Genomic DNA, 25,306 nt, shown 5'->3' with positions numbered 1-25,306 from the left:
AAACTGAGCTAACTTCATGACTTCGGCGCTCATCATCCCCTGCAGTGACCTGGCCTCACCTAATGATGTTAGCTCAGGTCATTGGACTGCTCTCCCAACCAATGGGAAACATTCTGTTCTTCATTGACTGGGATAGTGAGTATGGATCGTCGTGGGACCCTCTTATTGGATTACGCCAGACCAAGATTTGTTTTTTCTTTTCAATAAATTGATGAATGAGGGAATGTGTTGGGATTGCTTTTTCAAATACAAAATATTTTTGGCAATCTTTTTTATTATTACTGACTGGGTTAGTTATGTTGAGTATCTGACAGACACCGCAACATCACTAATGCCAGGGATTGATGCCAGTTGACATTACACAGCTGGTATCAACCTCATGTATTACCCCGTTTGTCACTGCACCAGTGCAACGGGATGAGCCGGTGTGAAGCATGTAATGGATGAGCCACTTCTGGGGCTCCTACGGCCTGCTATTTTTAGGCTGGGGGGTCCAATAACCCTGGACCTCCCTAGTCTGAGAATACCAGACAACAGCTGTCTGCTTTACCTTGGCTGGTGATCCAATTTGGGGGGACCCCACATTTTTTGTTTTAAATTATTTAAAGAAGTGGTTCACCCATTGTTATTATTGGCCACAACGATATTATGTTGAGAAACAAGGTGTCTCTCAAATAACTTGTGTTGCCAATAGTGCCTGTGAGCGGCGCTATTGCGGACCGCACTTCCCCATCGCCTGACACCCAGACTTCTCTATTTTGCCCTTGAGGAAGTCACTACGTGACGATACGCATGGGGCTTGGATCACCAGGAACACTAAGTATGGACATGGGTTTTTTCTATTAGTAATCTTATCCCTGGGCACTTAACCACATTGGGGAGGTGTTTTGCTGTGCTCCTCTGGACTCCTAGATAGTTTTCTTCTATGCATTTGTAAGATCTTGCTTTATTCATTCAGTTTGACTTACTGTCATGAATTCACTCATGGGGAGAGAGGACTCAGTTGATTCACTTTGGTTAACATCTGACCATTTATCCAAACCCTAATTTTATGTGTGGGCTTATTTCCATTTCTGCCAACAGATATTATCTGCTCAGTTGATAAAATTATTGTGTTCTATATACTGTCTGTTCCATTGGATTTTCTGATTACCCAGTCCTGTATTATTCTTATTTGTTTTGTACTGACATTCTGCTGGTCCAAATGTGTGTTTTTAAATGTTTTTAATTGTATATGTTCATTGTGTGGGTTTCCTTGACACTAAGGGCGGCTTTGCACGTTGCGACATTGCACGTGCGATGTCGATGGGGTCAAATCGAAAGTGACGCACATCCGGCGTCGCAGTCGATATTGCAACGTGTAAAACCTTTTTGATACGATGAACGAGCGCAAAAGCGTCGTTATCGTATCATCGCTGCAGCCTCCGACATTTCCATAATGCCGATGGTGCGACAGGTACGATGTTGTTCCTCGCTCCTGCGGAAGCACACATCGCTGTGTGTAAAGCCGCAGGAGTGAGGAACATCACCTTACCTGCCTCCCGGCTGCAATGAGAAGGACGGAGGTGGGCGGGATGTTTACATCCTGCTCATCTCCGCCCCTCCACTTCAATTGGCCGCCTGCCGTGTGACGTCGCTGTGACGCCGCACGACCCGCCCCCTTAGGAAGGAGGCGGGTCGCCGGCCAGAGGGACGTCGCACGGCAGGTATGTGCGTGTGAAACTGCCGTAGCGATAATAATCGCTACGGCAGCTTTCACTAGATATTGCACGTGCGACGGGGGCGGGACTATCGCTGCAGCATCGGTAACACATTGCTACCGATGTCGCAGCGTGCAAAGCCCGCCTTAGTGTCTGGTGAGTTTTTTTGCAAGTATCAATAAAAACTACTTTTATACACTTCTATATATTGTGTCTGGTTGATCCCTCATTATATGGCCCTCTTTCTCTTGTTTTTCACACCCAGGCTCCGTGACTTCGGGGATCCGGTGAAGTCACGCAACTTCCTGCTCACCTAACATCACCGCGGCGGGCCCCAGTCTCCGTGAGTCACTGGGTGGTGTTTCACCGCTTGTCACAGCCCAGTGTGTCTACTGCTTGCGGGTTCTGCAGCAAAGGAAGAGTGAGCAGGGAGGTGCTGCTCTGTGATGAGCTGGGAAACTCCGCCCACAGCCCAGTCACTAACGGAGACTGGGGCCTGCCGTAGTGATGTCAGGTGAGCAGGAAGCTGACGTGACATCACCGGATCCCCGAGGTCACGAAGCCCCGGGGGTCAGGCGATGGGGAAGAGAGGTCTGCAATAGCGTCGCTCGCAGGCACTATTGGCAACACAAGGTATCTGAGAGAAACCTTGTTTCTCAACATAGTATCGTTGTGGCCAATAAGGAATATGGGAGAACCACCCCTTTAATTTAATTTAACATAACAGCGTGTGGTCTGCAGGCTACAGCTGTCTGCTTTACCTTAGCTGGCTAGAAAAAATAGGGGGAACCCCATGTTGTTTTTTTGGAGAAAATAATGAATTTGTGGCTAAAAACAAGGCTAAAAACCCTTTAGTGCCACATGAAAGGCACTAACTGGTGCAAGATTATAAAATGCAGGGGAGTGGGATATTATATATGACGTTCTTATCTATCTAGCTATGTTTCTAGCTTTTGACTATATCTAACCCCCCCTTCCGTTTTTTTTGTGGTCCGCAAAAAAAGAAAACAAAAAAATCCAGAATTCACACGGATGTAAAACGGACCGTATACGGAACAGAACGGATGTCACACGGATGCATATGAGGAAAAACAGGACCGTTTTTTACGGACAGCAAAAACGGGATGGTCATGTCAATTTACCCTTAGTAAACTGTTGATTATATAGCAATGTACGATGACTTGGGTCCACATATACAGCTGCCTGAAGAATTTAATTTTCTATTTTTATTTTGATCAGCTCTCCGTCCTCCCAAAGAATTAGCATAAGAAACCAGCTTTTTTTTATTTAATTTTGAGGGTTCTGCTGCCTTTAAAAAGGGTAAGGGCTCATGCGCACGTTGCATACTGACAAGCATTTACGCTGTGTATTGCACAGCAGCGTAAATGCATGCGTTCTGCATTCACTGCACAATCTATGTAGATTGTGCATGAGACGTGCGCACGTTGCTTTTATGAACGCAGCGATTTGGGTGCTAAAATTTTGACCCAAATCCGTGCGTTCATAAAAGCAGCATGTCAATTATTTGTGCGTTCTGAATGCAGCTCCCACTCTGTCTATGGTGGGGGCTGCATCCCGAGTGCATGAAAACGGCTTTTTTTTTAACAAAAATACTGTATTCATTATGCAGTGTTTCTGCAGCGATTTGAAGCGCACATGTGCTGTCAAATCACTGCAGAATATTCTGCAGTTACGTGCACATGAGCCCTAAGAGGGACTTGGGAAACTGTGAAAGGAGCAAAACTCCATAGCAATTTTTCAATTGCATCACGACAGGAGGCTTCTTTTGTGAAGACAAAAAAAAAACGGATTTTTGTGTACTCACCGTAAAATCGTTTTCTCTTAGCCATCATTGGGGGACAAAGGACCATGGGTGTTATGCTGCTTATCCATAGGAGGACACTAAGTAGATGCAAAGCTCCTCCCCTGCAGTATACACCCCCTGGCCCAGCCAGGCTACTTCAGTTTTAGTACATAAGCAGTAAGAGAACAAGTAACAAAAAACGTGAATTCATACTCATACCAAAAAGGTACTGGGAGAGAAAAAACTAAGGCCCAACAGGGCAACAGGGAGGGTGCTGTGTCCCCCAATGATGGCTAAGAGAAAACGATTTTATGGTGAGTACACAAAAATCCGTTTTTCTCTGACGCATCATTGGGGGACACAGGACCATGGGACGTCCTAAAGCAGTCCCTGGGTGGGTAAACAATAAACAACGCAACCTAAGGACTAGGAACCAGTCCCAGATAGCCAGTAGCGCCTACTGAGATAGGTGCTCCACTGTCGTTTGCAGAATTTTCCTATCTAGGTTGGCCTCAGCCAAAGCCTGGGTATGGACTCGGTAATGCTTTGAAACAGTAAGCATGCTAGTCCAGGTGGCAGCCTTACACCCCTGTTCCACTGAAGCCTAATGGCCCAAGAGGCGCCAATTGCTCGCATGGAATGAGTCCGCAGCCCACTAGGAATGGGCTTATGTTGCAAACGGTAGACTTCCTGGATCGCAGAGCAAATCCAGCGAGCCAGCGTTGCCTATCCTTTCTTAGGTCTTTCAGGAATGAAGAACAAGGAGTCCATGTTCCTAAAGGGGCTGTCCTCGATTTGTAATATCTGAGAGCCCTCACAAGGTCTAGCGAATGTAGAGACCTTCCACCCTATGGACTGGGTGTGGACAAAAATCAGAAATCCCCCGTGCTGGCCACCAATGTCATGATCGGGGGGTAACAAGTGGGGGTCACCCCTCCTTTATACCTCCCGACCGACAGACAGAGCACGTGACGCGCTCTCTAGCGCCCCTCTTATAGTCAGGCCAATTATGGAATTGCCCGAAAATAAGCAAGGAGGCCGCTATTTTCCTGTGCCGATGATTGAACGGTCCCCGGTGATAGTAGGGTATATATTCCTCCGACCTCCGCGGACGGAATATATAAGAACCTCCTCGCCTCTCACTGGCCGCCCCACAATGATCCTTGGCACACACTCGCTGCCACCAACCGATTTACGGTAACTATTAGCCGAACACACAGACGTGGGGTTCAAGATCGAGATAACAGAACAGCCCAAGATTAATTATATAATTTAATCGTCCTAAGGCACACTAGAAACTACAATATATACAATAGGGGATCTACAGAAGATACATAGGTCAGAGTACAGTTACAAGCAAGATATGGATTACAAACAGGTATACAATTCAATCAGTTACCTTGTACGTCTGGCCACAAGGGGGCGCTGTAGACCAGGTTTCTAGTATCTTTCCCACAGATGTTTCCTACACGTGACCCCCGGCGAAAGAACACTGGAAAATGGCCGAATTGGGGTTATCAACCTGGGCAAATCCAGGTCCCCTCCTACCTTAGTGACCTCACAGGGAAGCACTGCCACTCCCCCTGCATTGAGTCAGAGTAATATCCCAGAAGTGGCTATTACCCGCAACTCCGGACTGGGAGGTCCAATCGGGACGGTTCTGGTGCCATCAGATCCGCCCAGGTTCCCTCTGCATTTTGAGTCCAAGCACGACTCATTTACCGGACTCCTACTAGCAGTTCTCTATATCTCGCCGCCCCAGCGTGCCACATAGACTCCGAGGATATGCACAGATTCGGCTCAAAGTCCCGATTCTAACGATGTACGGGGTGTATGGCTGAGATGATATTACGGAGCCAGCAGTATGCTCTCCTGTGGTGCCTAGCTTAGTTTTGGTTCTGCCAGGTCACTGTCCACTTTCTTTGATGAGTGGACACAGCTCCCAGGGGGTCTTCCTCTCTCTCTTTGTTGTAAAGGCCTGAGAGGACAAGCGATCTACATATCACAGGAGATGGCCTTCTGCTGGGTGAGTGGAACACAGACCAGTCCCTCTGACACCTATCTGCTAAACAAACCATTTATCCCTGTGGTAACTTTTCTGATTGAAGAAGTTGTGTGAAGGAAAAGGGGGGTGACACCAGCAGAGGGCTTACGGACATGATTTGAATATCATGATTTATCGTCATATCTCCGGATTTACCTCACAAAGGCCTGCTGCACAAAGTCTCCTCTTAAAGGGACTGTATCGTCTAATTTTTTTTTTTTGTAGGCCAAATCAGCTAACAATATTATTATAATCGTGTAACAACTATTTTCTTAATGTTTTTCAACTTTTAAATATGTAAAATAAAACTTTTATATTAAAAATACTTATAATTGCCAGTAGGGGGAGCATCTTCCTGTGTACACATCAAAAAGCTATAGTAATCCTTAGTAGAATTACGATAGCTGCAAATTTGGGCAGTCACTAGATGACATGCCTATTCTCCTCCCCTTTTGGGTGTTACACTGCACCCAAAAGGGGAGGAGGTGTATTTCATAGCAATGTGTCGCCATTTTCTGGGTGACTGTATATGAACTGTACAGCTCCACCCGGAAGTAAAGTGGAAACACATTTATACATATATATATATTATATATATATATATATATATATATATATACAGACTGCGGTCATCAATCTCCCGTGCGGGCGGCAGGCCCGCTCCCGTGCGGGCGGCAGGCCCGCTCCCGTGCCGGAGATGAAGCAGCTGGAAATCAAAAGTGAACATTAGAAAAAAATAAAAAAGACATACTCACCTGTCTGCAGACTCCCGGTGCCATGCCCGCTCACAGGTCCTCTTACGGTACTGCCACTCCGGCTGTGTGCCGGCTCCAAGGCTCGTCCGATGAATGCAGGACCTGGCGGAGGATCACCTGATGCAGTCACCTGACGCATCAGCTGATCGCAAGTCGCGCGGTGACCACGGCTTTTTACCGCCCGTCTATCAGCTGATGCCGTCAGGAGACTATCAGCTGATCACCGGCAGCTGCTGCAGCGATCGGACAGGAGCCAGCACGTAAGTGTGTAGGGTTTTTTTTTTTTTCACTGATGCATCTGCTGATTGTATAAACAGCTTTTATACAATCAGCTGATGTGTGATGTGATTCACATCCTTTATCCTGACACAACATCTGATCGGTATGCCTTCCAGCAAACCGATCAGATGATATTGGATCTGGATTGGACGGCGCGGGACCCTTGACCCAAGATTACTGCGGAGGGGGGTCTTTATTTCAATAAAGATGGAGTCACTAATTGTGTTGTGTTTTATTTCTAATAAAAATATTTTTCTGTGTTGTGTTTTATTTTATCTTTACTAGAAATTCATGGTGGCCATGTCTAATATTGGCGTGACACCATGAATTTCGGGCTTAGGGCCAGCTGATAATATAAAGCTAGCCCTAACCCCATTATTACCCAGTGAGCCACCCATCACCAGGGCAGCTGGAAGAGTTGGATACAGCGCCAGAAGATGGCTCTTCTATGAAAACGCCATTTTCTGGGGTGGCTGCGGACTGCAATACGCAGCGTGGGTGCCCAGAAAGCTTGGGCACTTCTCACTGCATATTCCAATCCCCAGCTGCCTAGTTGTGCCTGGTTGGACTCAAAAATTGTGCGAAGCCCACGTCTTTTTTTTATTTTAATTATTTCATGAAAGTCATGAAATAATTTAAAAAAAGGGCTTCGCTATATTTTTGGTTCACAACCGGGTACAAATAGGCAGCTGGGGGTTGGGGGTAGCCCGTACCTGCCTGCTGTACCTGGCTAGCACACAAAAAGATGGCGAAGCCCATGTCATTTTTTTGGGGGGCAAAAAACTCCTGCATACAGTCCTGGATGGAGGATGCTGAGCCTTGTAGTTATGCAGCTGCTGTCTGCTCTACTACATACACTATTGGATGAAGCATGCTGAGCCTTGTAGTTCTGCAGCTGCTGTCTGCTCTCCTGCATACACTATTAGATGGAGTATGCTGAGCCTTGTAGTTCTGCTTCCCCTGCCTGTCCCTCCAGCATACAGTCCTGGATAGAGCATGCTGAGCCTTGTGGTTGTGAAAAATTGTGGCGGATCGCACGCAGTTTTTGATAATTTTTTTGGTTTACTGTACGCTATGGACCCGCCCACCGCCGGCTGTGATTGGTTTGGCTGCACTGAGACAGCTGTCACTCAGCATTGGGGTGTGTCTGCCTGCAACCAATCACAGCCAACGGTGAGCAGGGAAGGAGTGAATACGAGATGGAATAATGAGCCGGCTTTGGAAGATGAAAGCCACCGCCGTGAGAGCAGTGTGACAGCTGCCCGGTCATCGGTGAGTATGAAGCGCTTGCTCCTACCCCATTGGGGCAGATTCTGTTCCCCATAAACTTTATATGGGGAGCAGCATCCAGCCAGATATCGGTTATCAATCCTCTGCCGACCAACAGTCTGCGGGTGATTGGTCTGTCAGCCCTCGAAACCGCAGGGACCTGAGTAAAAGAATTGTCATGCAATTGTTTTAGCTGCGGGAATCCCGCAGCAAAACATGCAGCTGTCAAAATCCGCATAGTGCGCACAGCATTTTTTTCCCATAGGTTTTGCTGGTGATTCACTGCAGAGATGTTATGAACGTTTTCTGCAGCGAAACATGCAGCAAAACCGCAGGAAATCCGTGGCAAAAATCGGCAAGTGCGCACAGGGCCTTACACATGTATACAGTGACTGTTAAACATATATATACAGACTGCGGTCATCGCACCCACATATATACACTGACTGTTACATATACAGTATACGCTGTATGGCACTATATGGTGGCTCAGTAGTTGGCACTGTATGGTGGCTCTGTATGGTGGCTCAGTAGTTAGCACTGTAGGGTGGCTCAGTAGTTGGCACAGTACGGTGGCTCAGTAGTTGTCACTGTATGGTGGCTCAGTAGTTAGCACTGTACGGTGGCTCAGTAGTTAGCACTGTACGGTGGCTCAGTAGTTGTCTCTCTAGCTGGCACAGTACGGTGGCTCAGTAGTTGGCACAGTACGGTGGCTCAGTAGTTGGCACAGTACGGTGGCTCAGTAGTTGGCTCTGTATGGTGGCTCAGTAGTTAGCACTGTACGGTGGCTCAGTAGTTAGCACTGTATGGTGGCTCAGTAGTTGTCTCTCTAGTTGGCACAGTACGGTGGCTCAGTAGTTGGCACAGTACGGTGGCTCAGTAGTTGGCACTGTATGGTGGCTCAGTAGTTAGCACTGTACGGTGGCTCAGTAGTTGGCACAGTACGGTAGCTCAGTAGTTGGCACTGTATGGTGGCTCAGTAGTTGTCACTGTATGGTGGCTCAGTAGTTAGCACTGTATGGTGGATTAGGGTAGGATTAGATACACAGCTGTGCAGACAGTATCACACAGGAGAGGATTAGATACACAGTTCAGCACACAGTATCACACAGGAGAGGATTAGATATACGGCTCAGCAGACAGTATCACACAGGAGAGGATTAGATACACGGCTCAGCAGACAGTATCACACAGGAGAGGATTAGATACACAGCTCAGCACACAGTATCACACAGGAGAGGATTAGATACACAGCTCAGCACACAGTATCACACAGAGGATTAGATACACAGCTCAGCACACAGTATCACACAGGAGAGGATTAGATACACAGCTCAGCACACTATCACACAGGAGAGGATTAGCTACACAGCTCAGCACACAGTATCACACAGATGATTAGATACACAGCTCAGCACACAGTATAACACAGGACAGGATTAGATAAACAACCATGCAGACAGTATCACCAGTACACAGGGTGGCATACGGAAGGGTTGACACACACACACACACACACACACACACGTGGATGGGGAAAGCGGAGGGAGGGGGGTTCATTACAGACGGTACCGGCAGGGGGCTGGTGAGAGCAGAGGGAGGTCACACACACCGGCGGCCGCCAGAACCAGACTGGGGACAGCGGAGGGATGTGATTTCAGAACAGACGGTAATGGCAGGGGGCGGAGGCTGCTGAGAACAGAGGGAGGGAGGGGGTGTCATCGGTAACGGGGGGAAGGGAGGCGGTCCGGACTCACATCCCGGCGGTTGACAGGTGTAAAGTGGAGAAAAAAGCATGGCTTGAATCTCCACAAAAATGGCGCTTACTTTCCTCCGTCTGCTGTGATCTGGACAGCCCAGGGGGCGCGTCCAGGTCACAGCACACACCCACTGTAACGTTACACATAGGGTCGGATAGCGACCACTATTCTCTATGCACAGGGGCTGCCATAAAGGAGTGTGGAACTGTCGTTACACACACAGCAAATCCAACATGGCCCCCAGTGCATACAGTAAAATAAGAATTACATAAAAACTAAATAAGATACGATTTTCATTTTGTATTAGAAATACTTGATTTCAGAATCACTATTTTTAATACAAAACTAAAAAAAAGCGATACAGTCCATTTAAAGCAGGGGTGGGGAACCTCCGGCCCGCGGGCCATATGCGGCCCGCGACGACTTTTTCTGCGGCCCCCGGGCTGATTCCCGGGAACTGTAGTGCTGGGGCGGCAGCCGCATCTTACTGGCTGCTGGCCCTTTAAAACCCCACACAGCGCGTTCAATGCTGAACGCTGCATTTCCTATACCTGAAAGACTACGTCCCTACGCTGGCACTGCCTACGTGAGGACGTACATTGTAGGTGGGGTCGGCGTGAGGGGCGCTAAAATCAAAAGGAGAGGATTGACTGACAATAGTCCCCCAGGTCTTACTGTGCCGGCGGGCTCTGGGCCCAGCGGCGGTGGCTCCCTGTGCCCAGCGGTTGCGGCGGCGGCTCCCTGTGCCCGGCGGTGGCTCCCTGTGCCCGGCGGTTGCGGCGGCGGCTCCCTGTGCCCGGTTGCAGCTCCCTGTGCCCGGCGGTTGCGGCGGCGGCTCCCTGTGCCCGGTTGCAGCTCCCTGTGCACGGCGGTTGCGGCGGCAGCTCCCTGTGACCGGCGGCGGTTCCCTGTGCCCGGCGGATCCATGCCCGGCGGCTACCTGTGCCCAGCGGCTGCTCCTCTCTGTGCCCGGTGGCTCTCTGTGCCCGATGGCTCCCTGAGCCCGGCGGTTGCGGCGGCGGCTCCCTGTGCCCGGCGGCTCCGTGCCCGGCGGCTACCTGTCCCCGGCGGCGGCTGCTCCTCTCTGTGCCCGGCGGCTCCCTGTTCCCAGCGGATGCGGCGGCGGCTCCCTGTGCCCGGCGGCGAAGGCGGCTGCTCCTCTCTGTGCCCGGCGGCAGAGCCCTCCGTGCCCGCAACCACCTCCACCTCCAGCGCTCTGTGATCCCAGCCTCCCCCAGTTCTCTAACTACCTCCAAGCTCATCCGAGTCTGCCTGTGCCCCCAGCGCTCTGTACCTCCAGTGCTCTGTGCCCCTCATTCTCCCCAGTGTTCTGTGCCTCCCCCAGTGTTCTGTGCCCCCCCAGTCTCCCCAGTGATCTGTGCCCCCCAGTCTCCCCAGTGATCTGTGCCCCCCCCAGTTTTCTGTGCCCCTCCAGTCTCCCCAGTGATCTGTGCCCCTCCAGTGTTCTGTACCTCCCCCAGTCTCCCCAGTGATCTGTGCCCCCCAGTCTCCCCAGTGATCTGTGCCCCCCAGTCTCCCCAGTGATCTGTGCCCCCCCAGTGTTCTGTGCCCCCCAGTCTCCCCAGTGATCTGTGCCCCCCAATGTGTTCTGTGCCTCCCCCCAGTCTCCCCAGTGATCTGTGCCCCCCCCCAGTGTTCTGTGCCCCCCCCAGTCTCCCTAGTGATCTATGCACCCCTAGTGATCTGTGCCCCCGTCTCCCCAGTGATCTGTGCCCCCCTAGTCTCCCCAGTGATCTGTGCCCCCCTAGTATCCCCAGTGATCTGTGCCCCCCCCCCCAGTCTCCCCAGTGATCTGTGCCCCCCCAGTCTCCCCAGTGATCTGTGCCCCCCTAGTCTCCCCAGTGATCTTTGTACCCCCCCCAGTCTCCCCAGTGATCTGTGCCCCCCCAGCCCACAGTCTCCCCAGTGATCTGTGCCCCCCCAGCCCACAGTCTCCCCAGTGATCTCTGTGCCCCGAACCTCTCCCAGTTCTGTCTGTGCCTTCAGCCTCTCCCATTCTTCTCTGTGCCATCTGTGTCCCCAGCGTCCCCCTGATTTGTCTGTGCCTCCAGCCTCTCCCATCATTCTCTGTGCCCCCAGGGCTCTCTGTGTCCCTCCGGCATCCCCCAGGGCTGTTTGCCCCTGGCTATTTATATAACCCCAGCAATGTTTGTGCCCCCCAGCTATGTCTGTGTAACCCAGTGAGGTGTATATTCCCCCAGTGAAGTCTGTGCCGCCCAGTGATGTATGTACCCCCAGTGACGTCTATGCCCTGCTGCTTCCCTAGTGATGTATATTCCTCCCAGCCCTCCCCACAATGTTTATGCCCCCCCAGCTATGTTTGTGCTCCCCATCAATGATGTATGTATCCCCCAGTGATGTATGTACCCCCCAATGATGTCTATGCCCCCAGCCTCCCCAGTTATCTATATTCCTCCTAACCCTCCCCTGTGATGTATATACAGCAGTCCCAGCAAACTCAAACCTGGAAAAGCAGTTGTGAAAAGCAAAAAGATCAATATCGCCAAATATTACAGCTGCACCAAAGAGTAGAAGCTCCGGCCGCCACAGTGAGTTAATTGTTTGACCAAATATATTAGGGTAATTTTCAAGTTGATAAGTTTGTGCGGCCCCCGAAGGTTGGTAAAAATTTCCAAATGGCCCTCGGCAGAAAAAAGGTTCCCCACCCCTGATTTAAAGGGAACCTGTCAGCAGAAATTTCGCCTTAAACCTAACAGATTCCCCCTCTGCAGCTCCTGGGCTGCATTCTAGAAAGGTCCCTGTTATTATAGTGCCCCCTTTCTGACCCAAAAAAAAGAGTTTATATCGAGGTACCTTTTTGGCTTCTGATTCTCTAAATGTGTCACGGGGGCGGGCTGCCTGATGGCCGTTATTCTGCCCCCTTTTCCTGTATGCCGCCCCCATCGCCGATTTCTATACTTCTGGACGCCGCCCACTGCTCCAGCCATCCCCGCGCATGCCCAGTGCTCATCTCTCGTGGATGAGCACTGTGCCCAGTGTCACCGGTGGTGACGTGCGCGCAGGGTTTAGATTATGGGCGGTGCTGTGATGTTAATTACCAAGCAACCGCCCATAATCGCGGGACCGCGCATTCCCCCTCGGCCTGCTTCTTTCTGCGCAAGCGCGCTGCAGCTGAACTCCTGATCGGTGTAGTCACTGCTCCGCGCTCCTACCATCTATTTCCTGCCTCAGGGCAAGATGGAAAGGAGGTGACGTGAGTTCAGCTGCAGCGCGCTTGCGCAGAAAGAAGCAGGCCGTGGGGGAATGCGCGGTCCCGCGATTATGGGCGGTTGCTTGGTAATTAACATCACAGCACCGCCCATAATCTAAACCATGCGCGCACGTCACCACCGGTGACACTGGGCACAGTGCTCATCCACGAGAGATGAGCACTGGGCATGCGCGGGGATGGCTGGAGCAGTGGGCGGCGTCCAGAAGTATAGAAATCGGCGATGGGGGCGGCATACAGGAAAAGGGGGCAGAATAACGGCCATCAGGCAGCCCGCCCCCGTGACACATTTAGAGAATCAGAAGCCAAAAAGGTACCTCGATATAAACTCTTTTTTTGGGTCAGAAAGGGGGCACTATAATAACAGGGACCTTTCTAGAATGCAGCCCAGGAGCTGCAGAGGGGGAATCTGTTAGGTTTAAGGCGAAATTTCTGCTGACAGGTTCCCTTTAACAGTTGTTCTAGAAATGAGAAGGTGTGTCCAAACGTTTGGTCTGTACTATACAGTCATATGAAAAAGTTTGGGCACCCCTATTAATGTTAACCTTTTTTCTTTATAACAATTTGGGTTTTTGCAACAGCTATTTCAGTTTCATATATCTGGATCCAGCGGTGGATGCAGCGGTGGCCGCGGGTAACCTCAGTGACAGCTCAGCTGATCGCGCTACTCACCTCAGTTGCTGCGTGGAGGTGAGAGGAGCAGCGGTGAGTAGCGCGATCAGCTGAGCTGTCACTGAGGTTACCCGCGGCCACCGCTGCATCCACCGCTGGATCCAGTGACAGCGGGTAACCTCAGTGACAGCTCAGCTGATCGCGCGGCTGTCTTCATTAGCTGTGTGGAGGTGACAGGAGCGGCTGTGTCTGCTGCAGCTCCGGTCACCTCCATGCAGCAGCACTGGAAGCGACGCTGCATCATCCTGGATTACGCCGGACAAGGAGGGCTTTTTGGGGCTGATTAAAGTGGTGAACCAGGGTATATGTTTGTGTTTTTTATTTATAATAAAGGATTTTTTCGGGCGTGTGTGTGTTTATTTACTGTAATTTACAGATTAATCATGGAAGGTGTCTCATAGACGCCTGACATGATTAATCTAGGATTTAGTGGCAGCTATGGGCTGCCAATAACTCCTTATTACCCCGATTTGCCAACGCACCAGGGCAAATCGGGAAGAGCCGGGTACAGTCCCAGAACTGTCGCATCTAATGTATGCGGCAATTCTGGGCGGCTGCTGGCTGATATTGTTAGGCTGGGGGGCTCCCCATAACGTGGAGCTCCCCATCCTGAGAATACCAGCCTTCAGCCGTATGGCTTTATCTGGCTGGTTTTAAAATTGGGGAGGGGGACCGCACGCCGTTTGTTTTAATTATTTAATTATTTATTTCACTGCACAGTATAGACACGCCCACCGGCTGCTGTGATTGGGTGCAGTGTGACACCTGTCACTCAGCGTGGGGGCGTGTCTCACTGTAACCAATCATAGGCGCCGGTGGGCGGGGAAAGCAGGGAATAAGAGATTGTTTAATGGGCGGCCGGCTTTTTCAAAACAGTAAAAGCCGCCGGAGCAGTGTGAATGCCGTGCAGCGCCGGGGATCGGTGAGTATGAGAGAGGGCTGCTCAATTCACTTACTCAGGAGTTTAGCGGTCACCGGTAAGTCCTTCACAGGTGACCGCTAATCAGGACGCGACACAGACAGAGCCGCAGCATGACAATGAAGTCGGGTGAAGTTCACCCGAGTTCATTCTGACAGTGCGGCTCTTTCTGTGTCTGCTGTCATCTGCCATTCACCTCTGCTACATGGCTGTCTGTGTCTGCTGTCAGCGGCCATGTAGCAGAGCTGAATGGCAGATGACATAGTAAAAACGCATCCCTACACATTTTACACACGCTTGGCAAGTCAATAAATAAAAAAAAAAAAAAGGGTGCCCAATGCATACGTCACGGAACACATGATCTAAAGGATCGCACACAAAATTGATCAATTTAACATAGACTACTAACGCACGTGTGACAGCAAATGAACGACCTACGTGCAATCTCATTCAATCGCATATGCGACCTGGGCGTGTCACATCGCATACGAGATCGCACACCTAATTGTAAGGTGTAAAGCTGGCTTTACAGGCTTGCTGTAGTTGGCTGATATGGAGGCAACAATCGGGCCCTTGCGATGATGTCTCTCTCACTCTTCCAGCCTCCTAAATGTTGCAGTGTATATCGATCATGTAATTTAGGGGGTTAAACAGCCTGGGGAAAGCAGGCAGCGCTCTTGCCTGTGAGAGCCAAAGTTCGGCTGTCATGTAAGCTGAACTCCCATTAGCGATCGAGCAGGAACATCTCCAGTGCCTTGCAAAATCGCCATGACGTACCCATATGTCGTAGGTCAAGAACCACTTCCCAACCGAGACTTAAGGGTACGTCATAGCTTGTGAAGGGATTCAATTTGTGGTTCAACAACAGGTTTAGTCAGAGTTTGTTATCATGCATTTGTAAATTAACTGTGATCAGTCATAACCAAGGAGAATATCAGAGACCATCTAGTAGCAGGAAGCACCAATGCTTACTCTGGCTTGTTCACGTAACTGATCCACAATCAAACGATCAACTCTTGAAGGGTTGGAACCCAGCCTTGGGACAGAAGCATTGTTTGTACTTGAAACCTTCTTCCCAGGATAATGTTTCATAAGAAGAGATTCTGTCTGAATCAGATAAATACAACAATATAATAACATTATAATTGAACATTTTTCCACAAGCTTATCTTTGGAAACAATCTACTGCAGATGACAAAAAAATAACTTACGCTAGAGGGCCACATGTTAATTATTTTATGATCAAGGGCATTACAGTAGTATAATACAAATACAAATAAAAAAGTGGGTTGAGGAGTCGGGAAGCCAAAGTTCTGATCTTTCTATGAATGGATAATAATTAGTAATAACAAATATAATGTAATAACAGTGTAACATGAGGCTTTTTCTTATCATCAGGTAAATAATGAGGCTATTTAGATTCAACATAAAACAAAGAAGAGCTAATAAATTATTTTCTATCACTTCTACCATGGCTAAAACCAGGGATGTGGAGTCGTTAAGCCAAACCTGCAACTCAGACTCCTCAATTTCCCTTGCACCGACTCCAACTCCTACATAAATTTCTCATATTTAAGTGAAAAATTTGTTGTAGTACAATGTGAACATCAGACATTTAATCAATTTTATGATACAATAATCTAGATATTTAGATAGAACATAAAATATATATATTGGAATACAACTTTAGAACACAAAAGAAGGGAATTTTGTTTACTTACCGTAAATTCCTTTTCTTCTAGCTCCTATTGGGAGACCCAGACAATTGGGTGTATAGCTTCTGCCTCCGGAGGCCACACAAAGTATTACACTTTAAAAAGTGTAACCCCTCCCCTCTGCCTATACACCCTCCCGTGCATCACGGGCCCATCAGTTTTGGTGCCAAAGCAGGAAGGAGGAAACTTATAAATTGGTCTAAGGTAAACTCAATCCGAAGGATGTTCGGAGAACTAAACCATGAACCAAAGAACAATTCAACATGAACATGTGTACACAAAAGAACAACAGCCCGAAGGGAACAGGGGCGGGTGCTGGGTCTCCCAATAGGAGCTAGAAGAAAAGGAATTTACGGTAAGTAAACAAAATTCCCTTCTTCTTTGTCGCTCCATTGGGAGACCCAGACAATTGGGACGTCCAAAAGCAGTCCCTGGGTGGGTAAAAGAATACCTCGATAAAAAGAGCCGTAAAACGGCCCCCTCCTACAGGTGGGCAACCGCCGCCTGAAGGACTCGCCTACCTAGGCTGGCATCTGCCGAAGCATAGGCATGCACTTGATAGTGTTTCGTGAAAGTGTGCAGACTCGACCAGGTAGCCGCCTGACACACCTGCTGAGCCGTAGCCTGGTGCCGCAATGCCCAGGACGCAGCCACGGCTCTGGTAGAATGGGCTTTCAGCCCTGAAGGAACCGGAAGCCCAGAAGAGCGGTAGGCCTCAAGAATCGGTTCCTTGATCCACCGAGCCAAGGTTGACTTGGAAGCCTGCGACCCCTTACGCTGGCCAGCGACAAGGACAAAGAGCGCATCAGAACGGCGCAGGGGCGCCGTACGAGAAATGTAGAGTCGGAGTGCTCTCACGAGATCTAACAAGTGCAAATCCTTTTCACATTGGTGAACTGGATTGGGACAAAAGGAAGGTAAGGAGATATCCTGATTGAGATGAAAAGGGGATACCACCTTAGGGAGAAATTCCGGGACCGGACGCAGAACCACCTTATCCTGGTGAAACACCAGGAAGGGGGCTTTGCATGACAGCGCTGCTAGCTCAGACACTCTCCGAAGTGATGTGACTGCCACTAGGAAGACCACCTTCTGCGAAAGGCGTGAAAGAGAAACATCCCTCATCGGCTCGAAAAGTGGTTTCTGAAGAGCCGTTAGCACCCTGTTAAGATCCCAGGGTTCTAGCGGACGCTTGTAAGGTGGGACTATGTGGCAAACCCCCTGCAGGAACGTGCGTACCTGCGGAAGCCTGGCTAGACGCTTTTGAAAAAACACGGAAAGCGCCGATACCTGTCCCTTGAGAGAGCAGAGAGACAAACCCTTGTCCAATCCGGATTGAAGGAAAGAAAAGTGGGCAAGGCAAACGGCCAGGGAGTAAAACCCTGATCAGAGCACCAGGATAAGAAGATCCTCCACGTCCTGTGGTAGATCTTGGCGGACGTTGGTTTCCTGGCCTGTCTCATAGTGGCAATGACCTCTTGAGATAACCCTGAAGACGCTAGGATCCAGGACTCAATGGCCACACAGTCAGGTTGAGGGCCGCAGAATTCAGATGGAAAAAAGGCCCTTGAGACAGCAAGTCTGGTCGGTCTGGTAGTGCCCATGGTTGACCCACCGTGAGATGCCACAGATCCGGCTACCACGACCTCCTCGGCCAGTCTGGGGCGATGAGGATGGGCCGGCGGCAGTCGGACCTGATCTTGCGTAACACTCTGGGCAGCAGTGCCAGAGGGGGAAATACATAAGGCAGTCGAAACTGCGACCAATCCTGAACTAATGCGTCTGCCGCCAGAGCTCTGTGATCTTGAGACCGTGCCATGAATGCCGGGACCTTGTTGTTGTGCCGGGACGCCATTAGGTCGACGTCCGGCGTTCCCCAGCGGCAACAGATCTCTTGAAACACGTCCGGGTGAAGAGACCATTCCCCTGCGTCCATGCCCTGGCGACTGAGAAAGTCTGCTTCCCAGTTTTCTACGCCCGGGATGTGAACTGCGGAGATGGTGGAGGCTGTGGCTTCCACCCACAGCAGAATCCGCCGAACTTCTTGGAAGGCTTGACGACTGCGTGTGCCGGCTTGGTGGTTGATGTACGCCACCGCCGTGGCGTTGTCCGACTGAATTCGGATCTGCCTGCCTTCCAGCCACAGCTGGAACGCCTTTAAGGCTAGATACACTGCCCTTATCTCCAGAACATTGATCTGAAGGGAGGACTCTGTCTGAGTCCAGGTTCCCTGAGCCCTGTGGTGGAGGAAGACCGCTCCCCACCCTGACAGACTCGCGTCCGTCGTGACCACAGCCCAGGATGGGGGCAGGAAGGATTTCCCTTTCGACAGGGAAGTGGGAAGAAGCCACCACTGAAGAGAGGCTTTGGCTGCCCGAGAAAGAGAGACGTTCCTGTCGAGGGACGTCGACCTCCTGTCCCATTTGCGGAGAATGTCCCATTGGAGTGGACGCAGATGAAACTGCGCAAATGGAACTGCCTCCATTGCTGCCACCATCTTCCCTAGGAAGTGCATGAGCCGCCTCAAGGGGTGAGACTGGGCTCGAAGGAGAGATTGCACCCCTGTCTGTAGTGAACGCTGTTTGTCCAGCGGGAGCTTCACTATCGCTGAGAGAGTATGAAACTCCATCCCGAGGTAAGTTAGCGATTGGGTCGGTGTCAACTTTGACTTTGGGAAATTGATGATCCACCCGAACCTCTGGAGAGTCTCCAGAGCAGTGTTCAGGCTGTGTTGGCATGCCACCCGGGAGGGTGCTTTGACTAGAAGATCGTCTAAGTAAGGGATCACCGAGTGTCCCTGAGAGTGTAGGACTGCCACCACTGCTGCCATGACCTTGGTGAAGACCCGTGGGGCTGTCGCCAGGCCGAAAGGCAGTGCCACGAACTGAAGGTGTTCGTCTCCGATGGCGAAACGCAGGAAGCGTTGATGCTCTGGTGCAATCGGCACGTGGAGATAAGCATCCCTGATGTCGATTGATGCTAGGAAGTCTCCTTGTGACATCGAGGCGATGACGGAGCGGAGAGATTCCATCCGGAACCGTCTGGTTTTCACGTGTCTGTTGAGCAGTTTGAGGTCCAGAACGGGACGGAATGATCCGTCCTTTTTTGGCACCACAAACAAGTTGGAGTAAAAACCGCGACCACATTCTTGAAGGGGAACAGGGATCACCACTCCTTCTGCCTTCAGAGTGTTCACCGCCTGAAAAAGAGCATCGGCTCGCTCTGGGGGCGGAGATGTTCTGAAGAAACGAGTCGGAGGACGAGAGCTGAGCTCTATCCTGTAACCGTGAGACAGAATGTCTCTCACCCATCGGTCTTGGACATGTGGCAACCAGGCGTCGCAAAAGCGGGAGAGCCTGCCACCGACCGAGGATGCGGTTTGGGGAGGCCGAAAGTCATGATGAGGCCGCCTTGGGGGCGGTTCCTCCGGCGGTCTTTTTAGGACGTGACTTAGACCTCCATGAAGCAGAGTTCCTCTGGCCCTTCTGTGGCCTGTTGGACGTGGAGAATTGAGACCTGGCTGAGGGCCGAAAGGACCGAAACCTCGGTTGTATCTTCCGTTGCTGAGGTCTGTTTGGTTTGGACTGTGGTAATGACGAGTCCTTTCCCTTGGATTGTTTAATAATTTCATCCAATTGCTCGCCAAACAGACGGTCGCCAGAAAATGGCAAACCGGTTAAGAACTTCTTGGAAGCAGAGTCTGCCTTCCATTCGCGTAGCCACATGGCCCTGCGAACTGCCACTGAATTGGCGGATGCTACCGCTGTACGGCCCGCAGAGTCCAGGACGGCGTTCATGGCGTAGGACGAAAAAGCCGACGCCTTAGAGGTTAAAGACACAACCTGCGGAGTAGAGGCACGTGTGACTGCATTAATCTCAGACAGACAAGCTGAGGTAGCTTGGAGTGCCCATACGGCTGCGAATGCCGGAGCAAAAGACGCGCCTATGGCTTCATACATGGATTTCATCAGGAGCTCTATTTGCCTGTCAGTGGCATCCTTGAGCGATGAACCATCTGCCACTGCTACTATGGATCTAGCCGCCAGTCTAGAGACTGGAGGATCCACCTTGGGACACTGAGCCCAACCCTTAACTACTTGAAGGCCTTTATCAAGGACAAATTTATCTAATATAACAACATATAAGAACATACGCACCATTAGTGCATGAAAATGTACAAATCAGCATAGCATGATTATGGCGTTCATTGTAACAACAATCTCTGATGACATCATTGTTGTTACAATGAACGCCATAATCATGCTATGCTGATTTGTACATTTTCATGCACTAATGGTGCGTATGTTCTTGTTATATTAGATAAATTTGTCCTTGATAAAGGCCTTCAAATGGTCGAAACGTCGGACGGATGAATTATCATCACTTTTTTGATCTATGCACAAAATAAAACCATTTAAGCATTTCAAGATTTTCTCTTCTTCATATATTCTCCAAGTGTGCCAGAATTATTTTCTATTAGACTTGCTGTTTTTTTCTGAGCACCTAATATATTACGCAGTGAGCCAGGAATAATTGTTTTGCAACCCTTAACTACGTCAGTGGGGAAGGGGTAACGTGTGTCATTAAGGCGCTTAGTAAAGCGCTTGTCCGGAAATGCTCGGTGTTTCTGGACTGTATCTCTGAAGTTGGAGTGATCGAAAAACGCACTCCGTGTACGTTTGGGAAACCTAAATTGGAATTTCTCCTGCTGAGAAGCTGACTCCTCAATCGGTGGAGCTGGAGGAGAAAGTTCTAGCACCTGGTTGATGGACGCTATAAGGTCATTTACTATGGCGTCCCCTTCAGGTGTATCAAGATTGAGAGCAGCGTCAGGATCAGAGCCCTGATCTGCCACCTCCGCTTCATCCTCCAGAGAGTCCTCATGCTGAGACCCTGAGCAGTGTGATGAAGTCGAGGGAAGCTCCCAGCGAGCCCGCTTAGCCGGTCTGGGACTGCGGTCCGTGTCGGAGTCCTCACCGTGGGACCTAGGAGTCACCCCAGGAGCACTTTGCTGCGCCGACCGAGGGGGGCCTGGGGGCAATGATTCAACAGCGCCCGGGGCCTGTGTTACAGGTCTGGACTGCAAAGCTTCTAGTATCTTAGCAGACCATCTATCCATAGACTGAGCCATGGATTGTGAAAGTGACTCAGAAAGTTTCTCAGCCAACACTGCAAACTCTGTCCCTGCCACCTGGACAGTGGTAGCCGGTGGTTCTACCTGGGCCGAGGGTCCCACCCGTGGCTGAGGCTCCGGCTGAGTGAGTGTCACAGGGGCCGAGCATTGCACACAATGAGGGTAGGTGGAACCTGCAGGTAACATAGCCGCACAAGAGGTACAGGTTGCAAAATAAGCCTGTGCCTTGGCACCCTTGCTTTTTGCGGACGACATGCTGTTGTCTCCTCTTAGAGCAATCAGTGAGGGTATATAGCCAAAAGCAAATAATGCGGCCGAACAGAGCAAATGTATACAGTATATGGATATATATATACTCTTCGGCACCCGGGGGGGCCAGCACCTGGTAACCGGTGCGGCTTACCGACCGCCCTCAGCGGTTGTGTGTCCACCAGATTCCCTGCCTGGGCCTCCCAGAGCTGTGGAGCTCGGTCTGAAGTTCTCCACCGGCAGAAGTGCTGATAACAATGGCTGCCAGCGTTCTCAGAGGAGGAGGGAGCCGCTAGAAAGTGCGGGAATCTGGTGCCCCACGGTGCTCAGTGAGGGGGGAGGAGGATACCTAGTATGCTCCAGCCCTCACTGCTGACGTCCAGTCTAGCGTCCCGCCCTTACCCCTGACTGGCAGGCCCGGGGGCGGGAGTATGCGGTACTAGGCCGCAAAAGCCGGGGACTAAAGTTAGTAACCCGGCCGGCAAACAGGCGCGGTCGGCGCGGTAGTCCCGGCGACACAAAACACACAGCAGCCGCTGCAGCGTCTGTTACACAGGCGCTCTATGCGCCGTCCCCAAGGGGACACAGAGTACCTCAGAGAAGCAGGGCCTGTCCCTGATGATACCCGATCTCCTGTCCGTCAGATTCCCCCAGGGGCTGCGGAGGGAGCCCGGTCCCAGTGCATGGTGACCGGTTAGGATCCCACTTCTCCCAGAGCCCCTAAGGGATGGGGAAGGATAACGGCATGTGGCTCCAGCCTTTGTACCCGCAATGGGTACCTCAACCTTAACAGCACCGCCGACCAGAGTGGGGTGAGAAGGGAGCATGCCGGGAGCCCTGTTAGGGGCCCTCTTTTCTTCCATCCGATAAAGTCAGCAGCTGTTGCTGACTAAAATGTGGAGCTTGCGTGCATGTGTGCCTCCTTCAACACAAAGCAAAAAACTGATGGGCCCGTGATGCACGGGAGGGTGTATAGGCAGAGGGGAGGGGTTACACTTTTTAAAGTGTAATACTTTGTGTGGCCTCCGGAGGCAGAAGCTATACACCCAATTGTCTGGGTCTCCCAATGGAGCGACAAAGAAAACTGTAATAAATTGTAAATATGTAATACACTATGTAATATAGATTACATATACATGTGTGTGTATATATATATATATAACACTATGGAAAAAAATATGTAAGTGGCAAAAAACAGTTTTCAACAAAAACATACTAAATAACATTTGTGCAGTCTAGGAATTTGATCTAAGAAATAGAATTGCCTCCATTAGATCCTCCTTCATAGAGGACCTCAAATCTGACCTAATAATTTTAAGATTTTAAGGCTAGAGAACAACCTCTCTACCGTAACTTGGGTTGGAGGCAAAGCCGTAATCACATGGGCAACATCTCTAACAATTTCCAGGTATAAAAGAATTGCCTCATGCACAGTCAGTTTTGATGAACGGTTGAATTTTTCTATTTCTTTGAGAGCAAGTGAAAACTTTTGCTGAAATCTGGTCAATCTGCTTGCTATAGGAGACGGATTTAAATATTTTTCCTTGCGGCAACGCTTTGCCTGCTTCATGTGATCCAAATACTTGTCAAAGTTAAACTCCTCATCTGATGAGGCTGAAGATATGGCAGTAGTAGCACTGTCAGGCCCCAAGTCCTCTTCCGCCTGGCAGTCCTGTAGGCCACTCATCCTAACTGCTAACTCAGTCAGAGCTTCTTTTCCTTTAGTAAGCTGTTGATCATCAAGCAGTTTACGATGACTTGGGTCCACATAAACAGCTGCCAGAAGAATTTTATTTTCCAATAGCTGTGTGTCTCCCTGTTTCATTGAAGAAGAAATGCCATCTGCGATTAAACCTCCTCTTTGGGACAGGCAAAATAGCAAGTTCTTCCACTCCTTTATGAAAATGCCAGGAGTTAAATCGTCAGCTTGTAATTTTTTAGTCACGGCAAATGGGTGATTAAGCAATTCCTTCAATTCAGCCACCTGTGTCCATTGACCTTCATTTAGGGTTACCTGAGGGTTCGCCATATCTATAAGAAACGGTTTTAGTTCAAGCAATCGCTCAATCATTAAATAAGTGCTTCCCCACTGAGTGGCTTGATAGACAATTGCCCCTTTCCCAGCACGTCTCTTCAAGATGGAATCAATTTTAGGGGTTCTGGCGGCAAGAATAAGCTCAAAAATAAGCTAAAAAACGGATCCTCACAAAGAACGAGCATGTCAGTTTGTGTGGCGGTTTTCTAATCTGCTTTTGCTATTGAAAACATTATCTATGAGCTCAAAAACCTTTCAGGTGATGCGGTTTTTTAAAAAGCTGATCTGCTTTTGCAGCTGAAAAACGTACCCTCAAAAACCGCAGCAAAAATGCTGCGTGTGAAGGTAGCCTTAGCTCAGGAATAGAACAGCCATTTATAGGACATAACTTTCCCAAATTCCTATGAATAAATATTCAGCACATTCTGCATTGAACTACTGTCCCCAATTTATTATATTTTTAGGAGTCGGAGTCGGTCCATTTTTTACCGACTCCACCAAAATGAACACAGACTCCGACTCCACAACAACGACACCACAGCCCTGGCTAAAACATCCTCGTTATCACTAGAAGGCCCAGAAATTTAGAGCTCCCCCCTAAAGTCCCGAAAGAGGGTCAAATGACCTTTAGTCCAAACTGAATAGAACTAACTAGAAACTAAATGGCTAAACTCAATGGAAAACAACAACCTCCTGTGGTGCGACAGTAATGGCCTTAATTACAGAACAAAAGACGGTGATTATAGGATGTTAGCTAAAATCCTTCAGGTCATTCGACCCGTCTCTGGGTTCCAAAGGTAGAAATGTTAAATGACCCCTCTCTGGGACTTCTAGTGTTAAACAAGTGCATCTCAATGAATTAGAATTTGATAAAAAAAAAGTTAATTTATTTCAGTAATTCAATACAAAAAGGGAAACACATATATAGAATCATTACAAAAATAGTGATCTATTTCAAGTGTATATTATCTCAGAAAATTGGAATATTATATAAAACCAACTGAAAAAATGATTTTAAAATGTTGGCCTACTGAAAAGTATATATAGTAACTGCAATACTTGGTTGGGGCTCCTTTTGCAAGAATTACTGCATCAATGCGGTGTGGCATGGAGGCGATCAGAACAGGCCTGTGGCACTGCTGAGGTGTTATCGAAGCCCAAGTTGCTTTGATAGCAGCATTCAGCTCGTCTGCATTGTTGGGTCTGGTGCCTCTCATCTTCCTCTTGACAATACCCCATAGATTCTCTATGGGGTTTAGGTCAGGCGAGTTTGCTGGCCAATCAAGCACAGTGATACTGTGGTTATTAAACCAGGTATTGGTACTTTTGGCAGTGTGGACAGGTGCCAAGTCTCGCTGCAAAATGAAATTTCCATCTCCAAAAAGCTTGTCGGCAGAGGGAAGCATGAAGTACTCTAAACTTTGTTGGTAGATGGCTGCGCTGCCTTTGGTCTTGACAAAACCCAGTGGACCTACACCAGCAGATTAAATGGCTCCCCAAACCATCACTGATTATGGAAACTTCACACTAGACCTCAAGCAGCTTGGATTGTGGCCTCTCCACTCTTCCTCCAGACTCTGGGACCTTGATTTCCAAATTAAATGCAAAATTTAATTTCATCTGAAAACAACACCTTGGACCACTGAGCAATAGTCCAGTTCTTTTTCTCCTTGGCCCAGGTAAGATGCTTCTGGCATTGTATATTGGTCATGAGTGGCTTG

General features: G+C 49.5%; 1 protein-coding gene across 2 annotated transcripts in view; it reads right to left on the bottom strand.

The window, feature by feature from the left end:
- The window catches only part of MEIOC (meiosis specific with coiled-coil domain), a 201,684-nt gene that overhangs the window by 21,288 nt on the left and 155,090 nt on the right, over positions 1 to 25,306 (bottom strand). For both annotated transcript variants that reach the window (XM_075350248.1, XM_075350249.1), the window contains one exon: positions 15,425 to 15,559. In XM_075350248.1, coding sequence (XP_075206363.1) covers positions 15,425 to 15,559 — 135 coding nt within the window. The remainder of the gene's footprint in view (positions 1 to 15,424; positions 15,560 to 25,306) is intronic.

Source organism: Anomaloglossus baeobatrachus, chromosome 5 (assembly GCF_048569485.1).
Source record: "Anomaloglossus baeobatrachus isolate aAnoBae1 chromosome 5, aAnoBae1.hap1, whole genome shotgun sequence".
In the NCBI taxonomy this organism is placed as follows: Eukaryota; Metazoa; Chordata; class Amphibia; order Anura; family Aromobatidae; genus Anomaloglossus; species Anomaloglossus baeobatrachus.
Note: the sequence above shows the minus strand (reverse complement) of the source record. Positions and strands in the feature narration are given on the sequence as shown.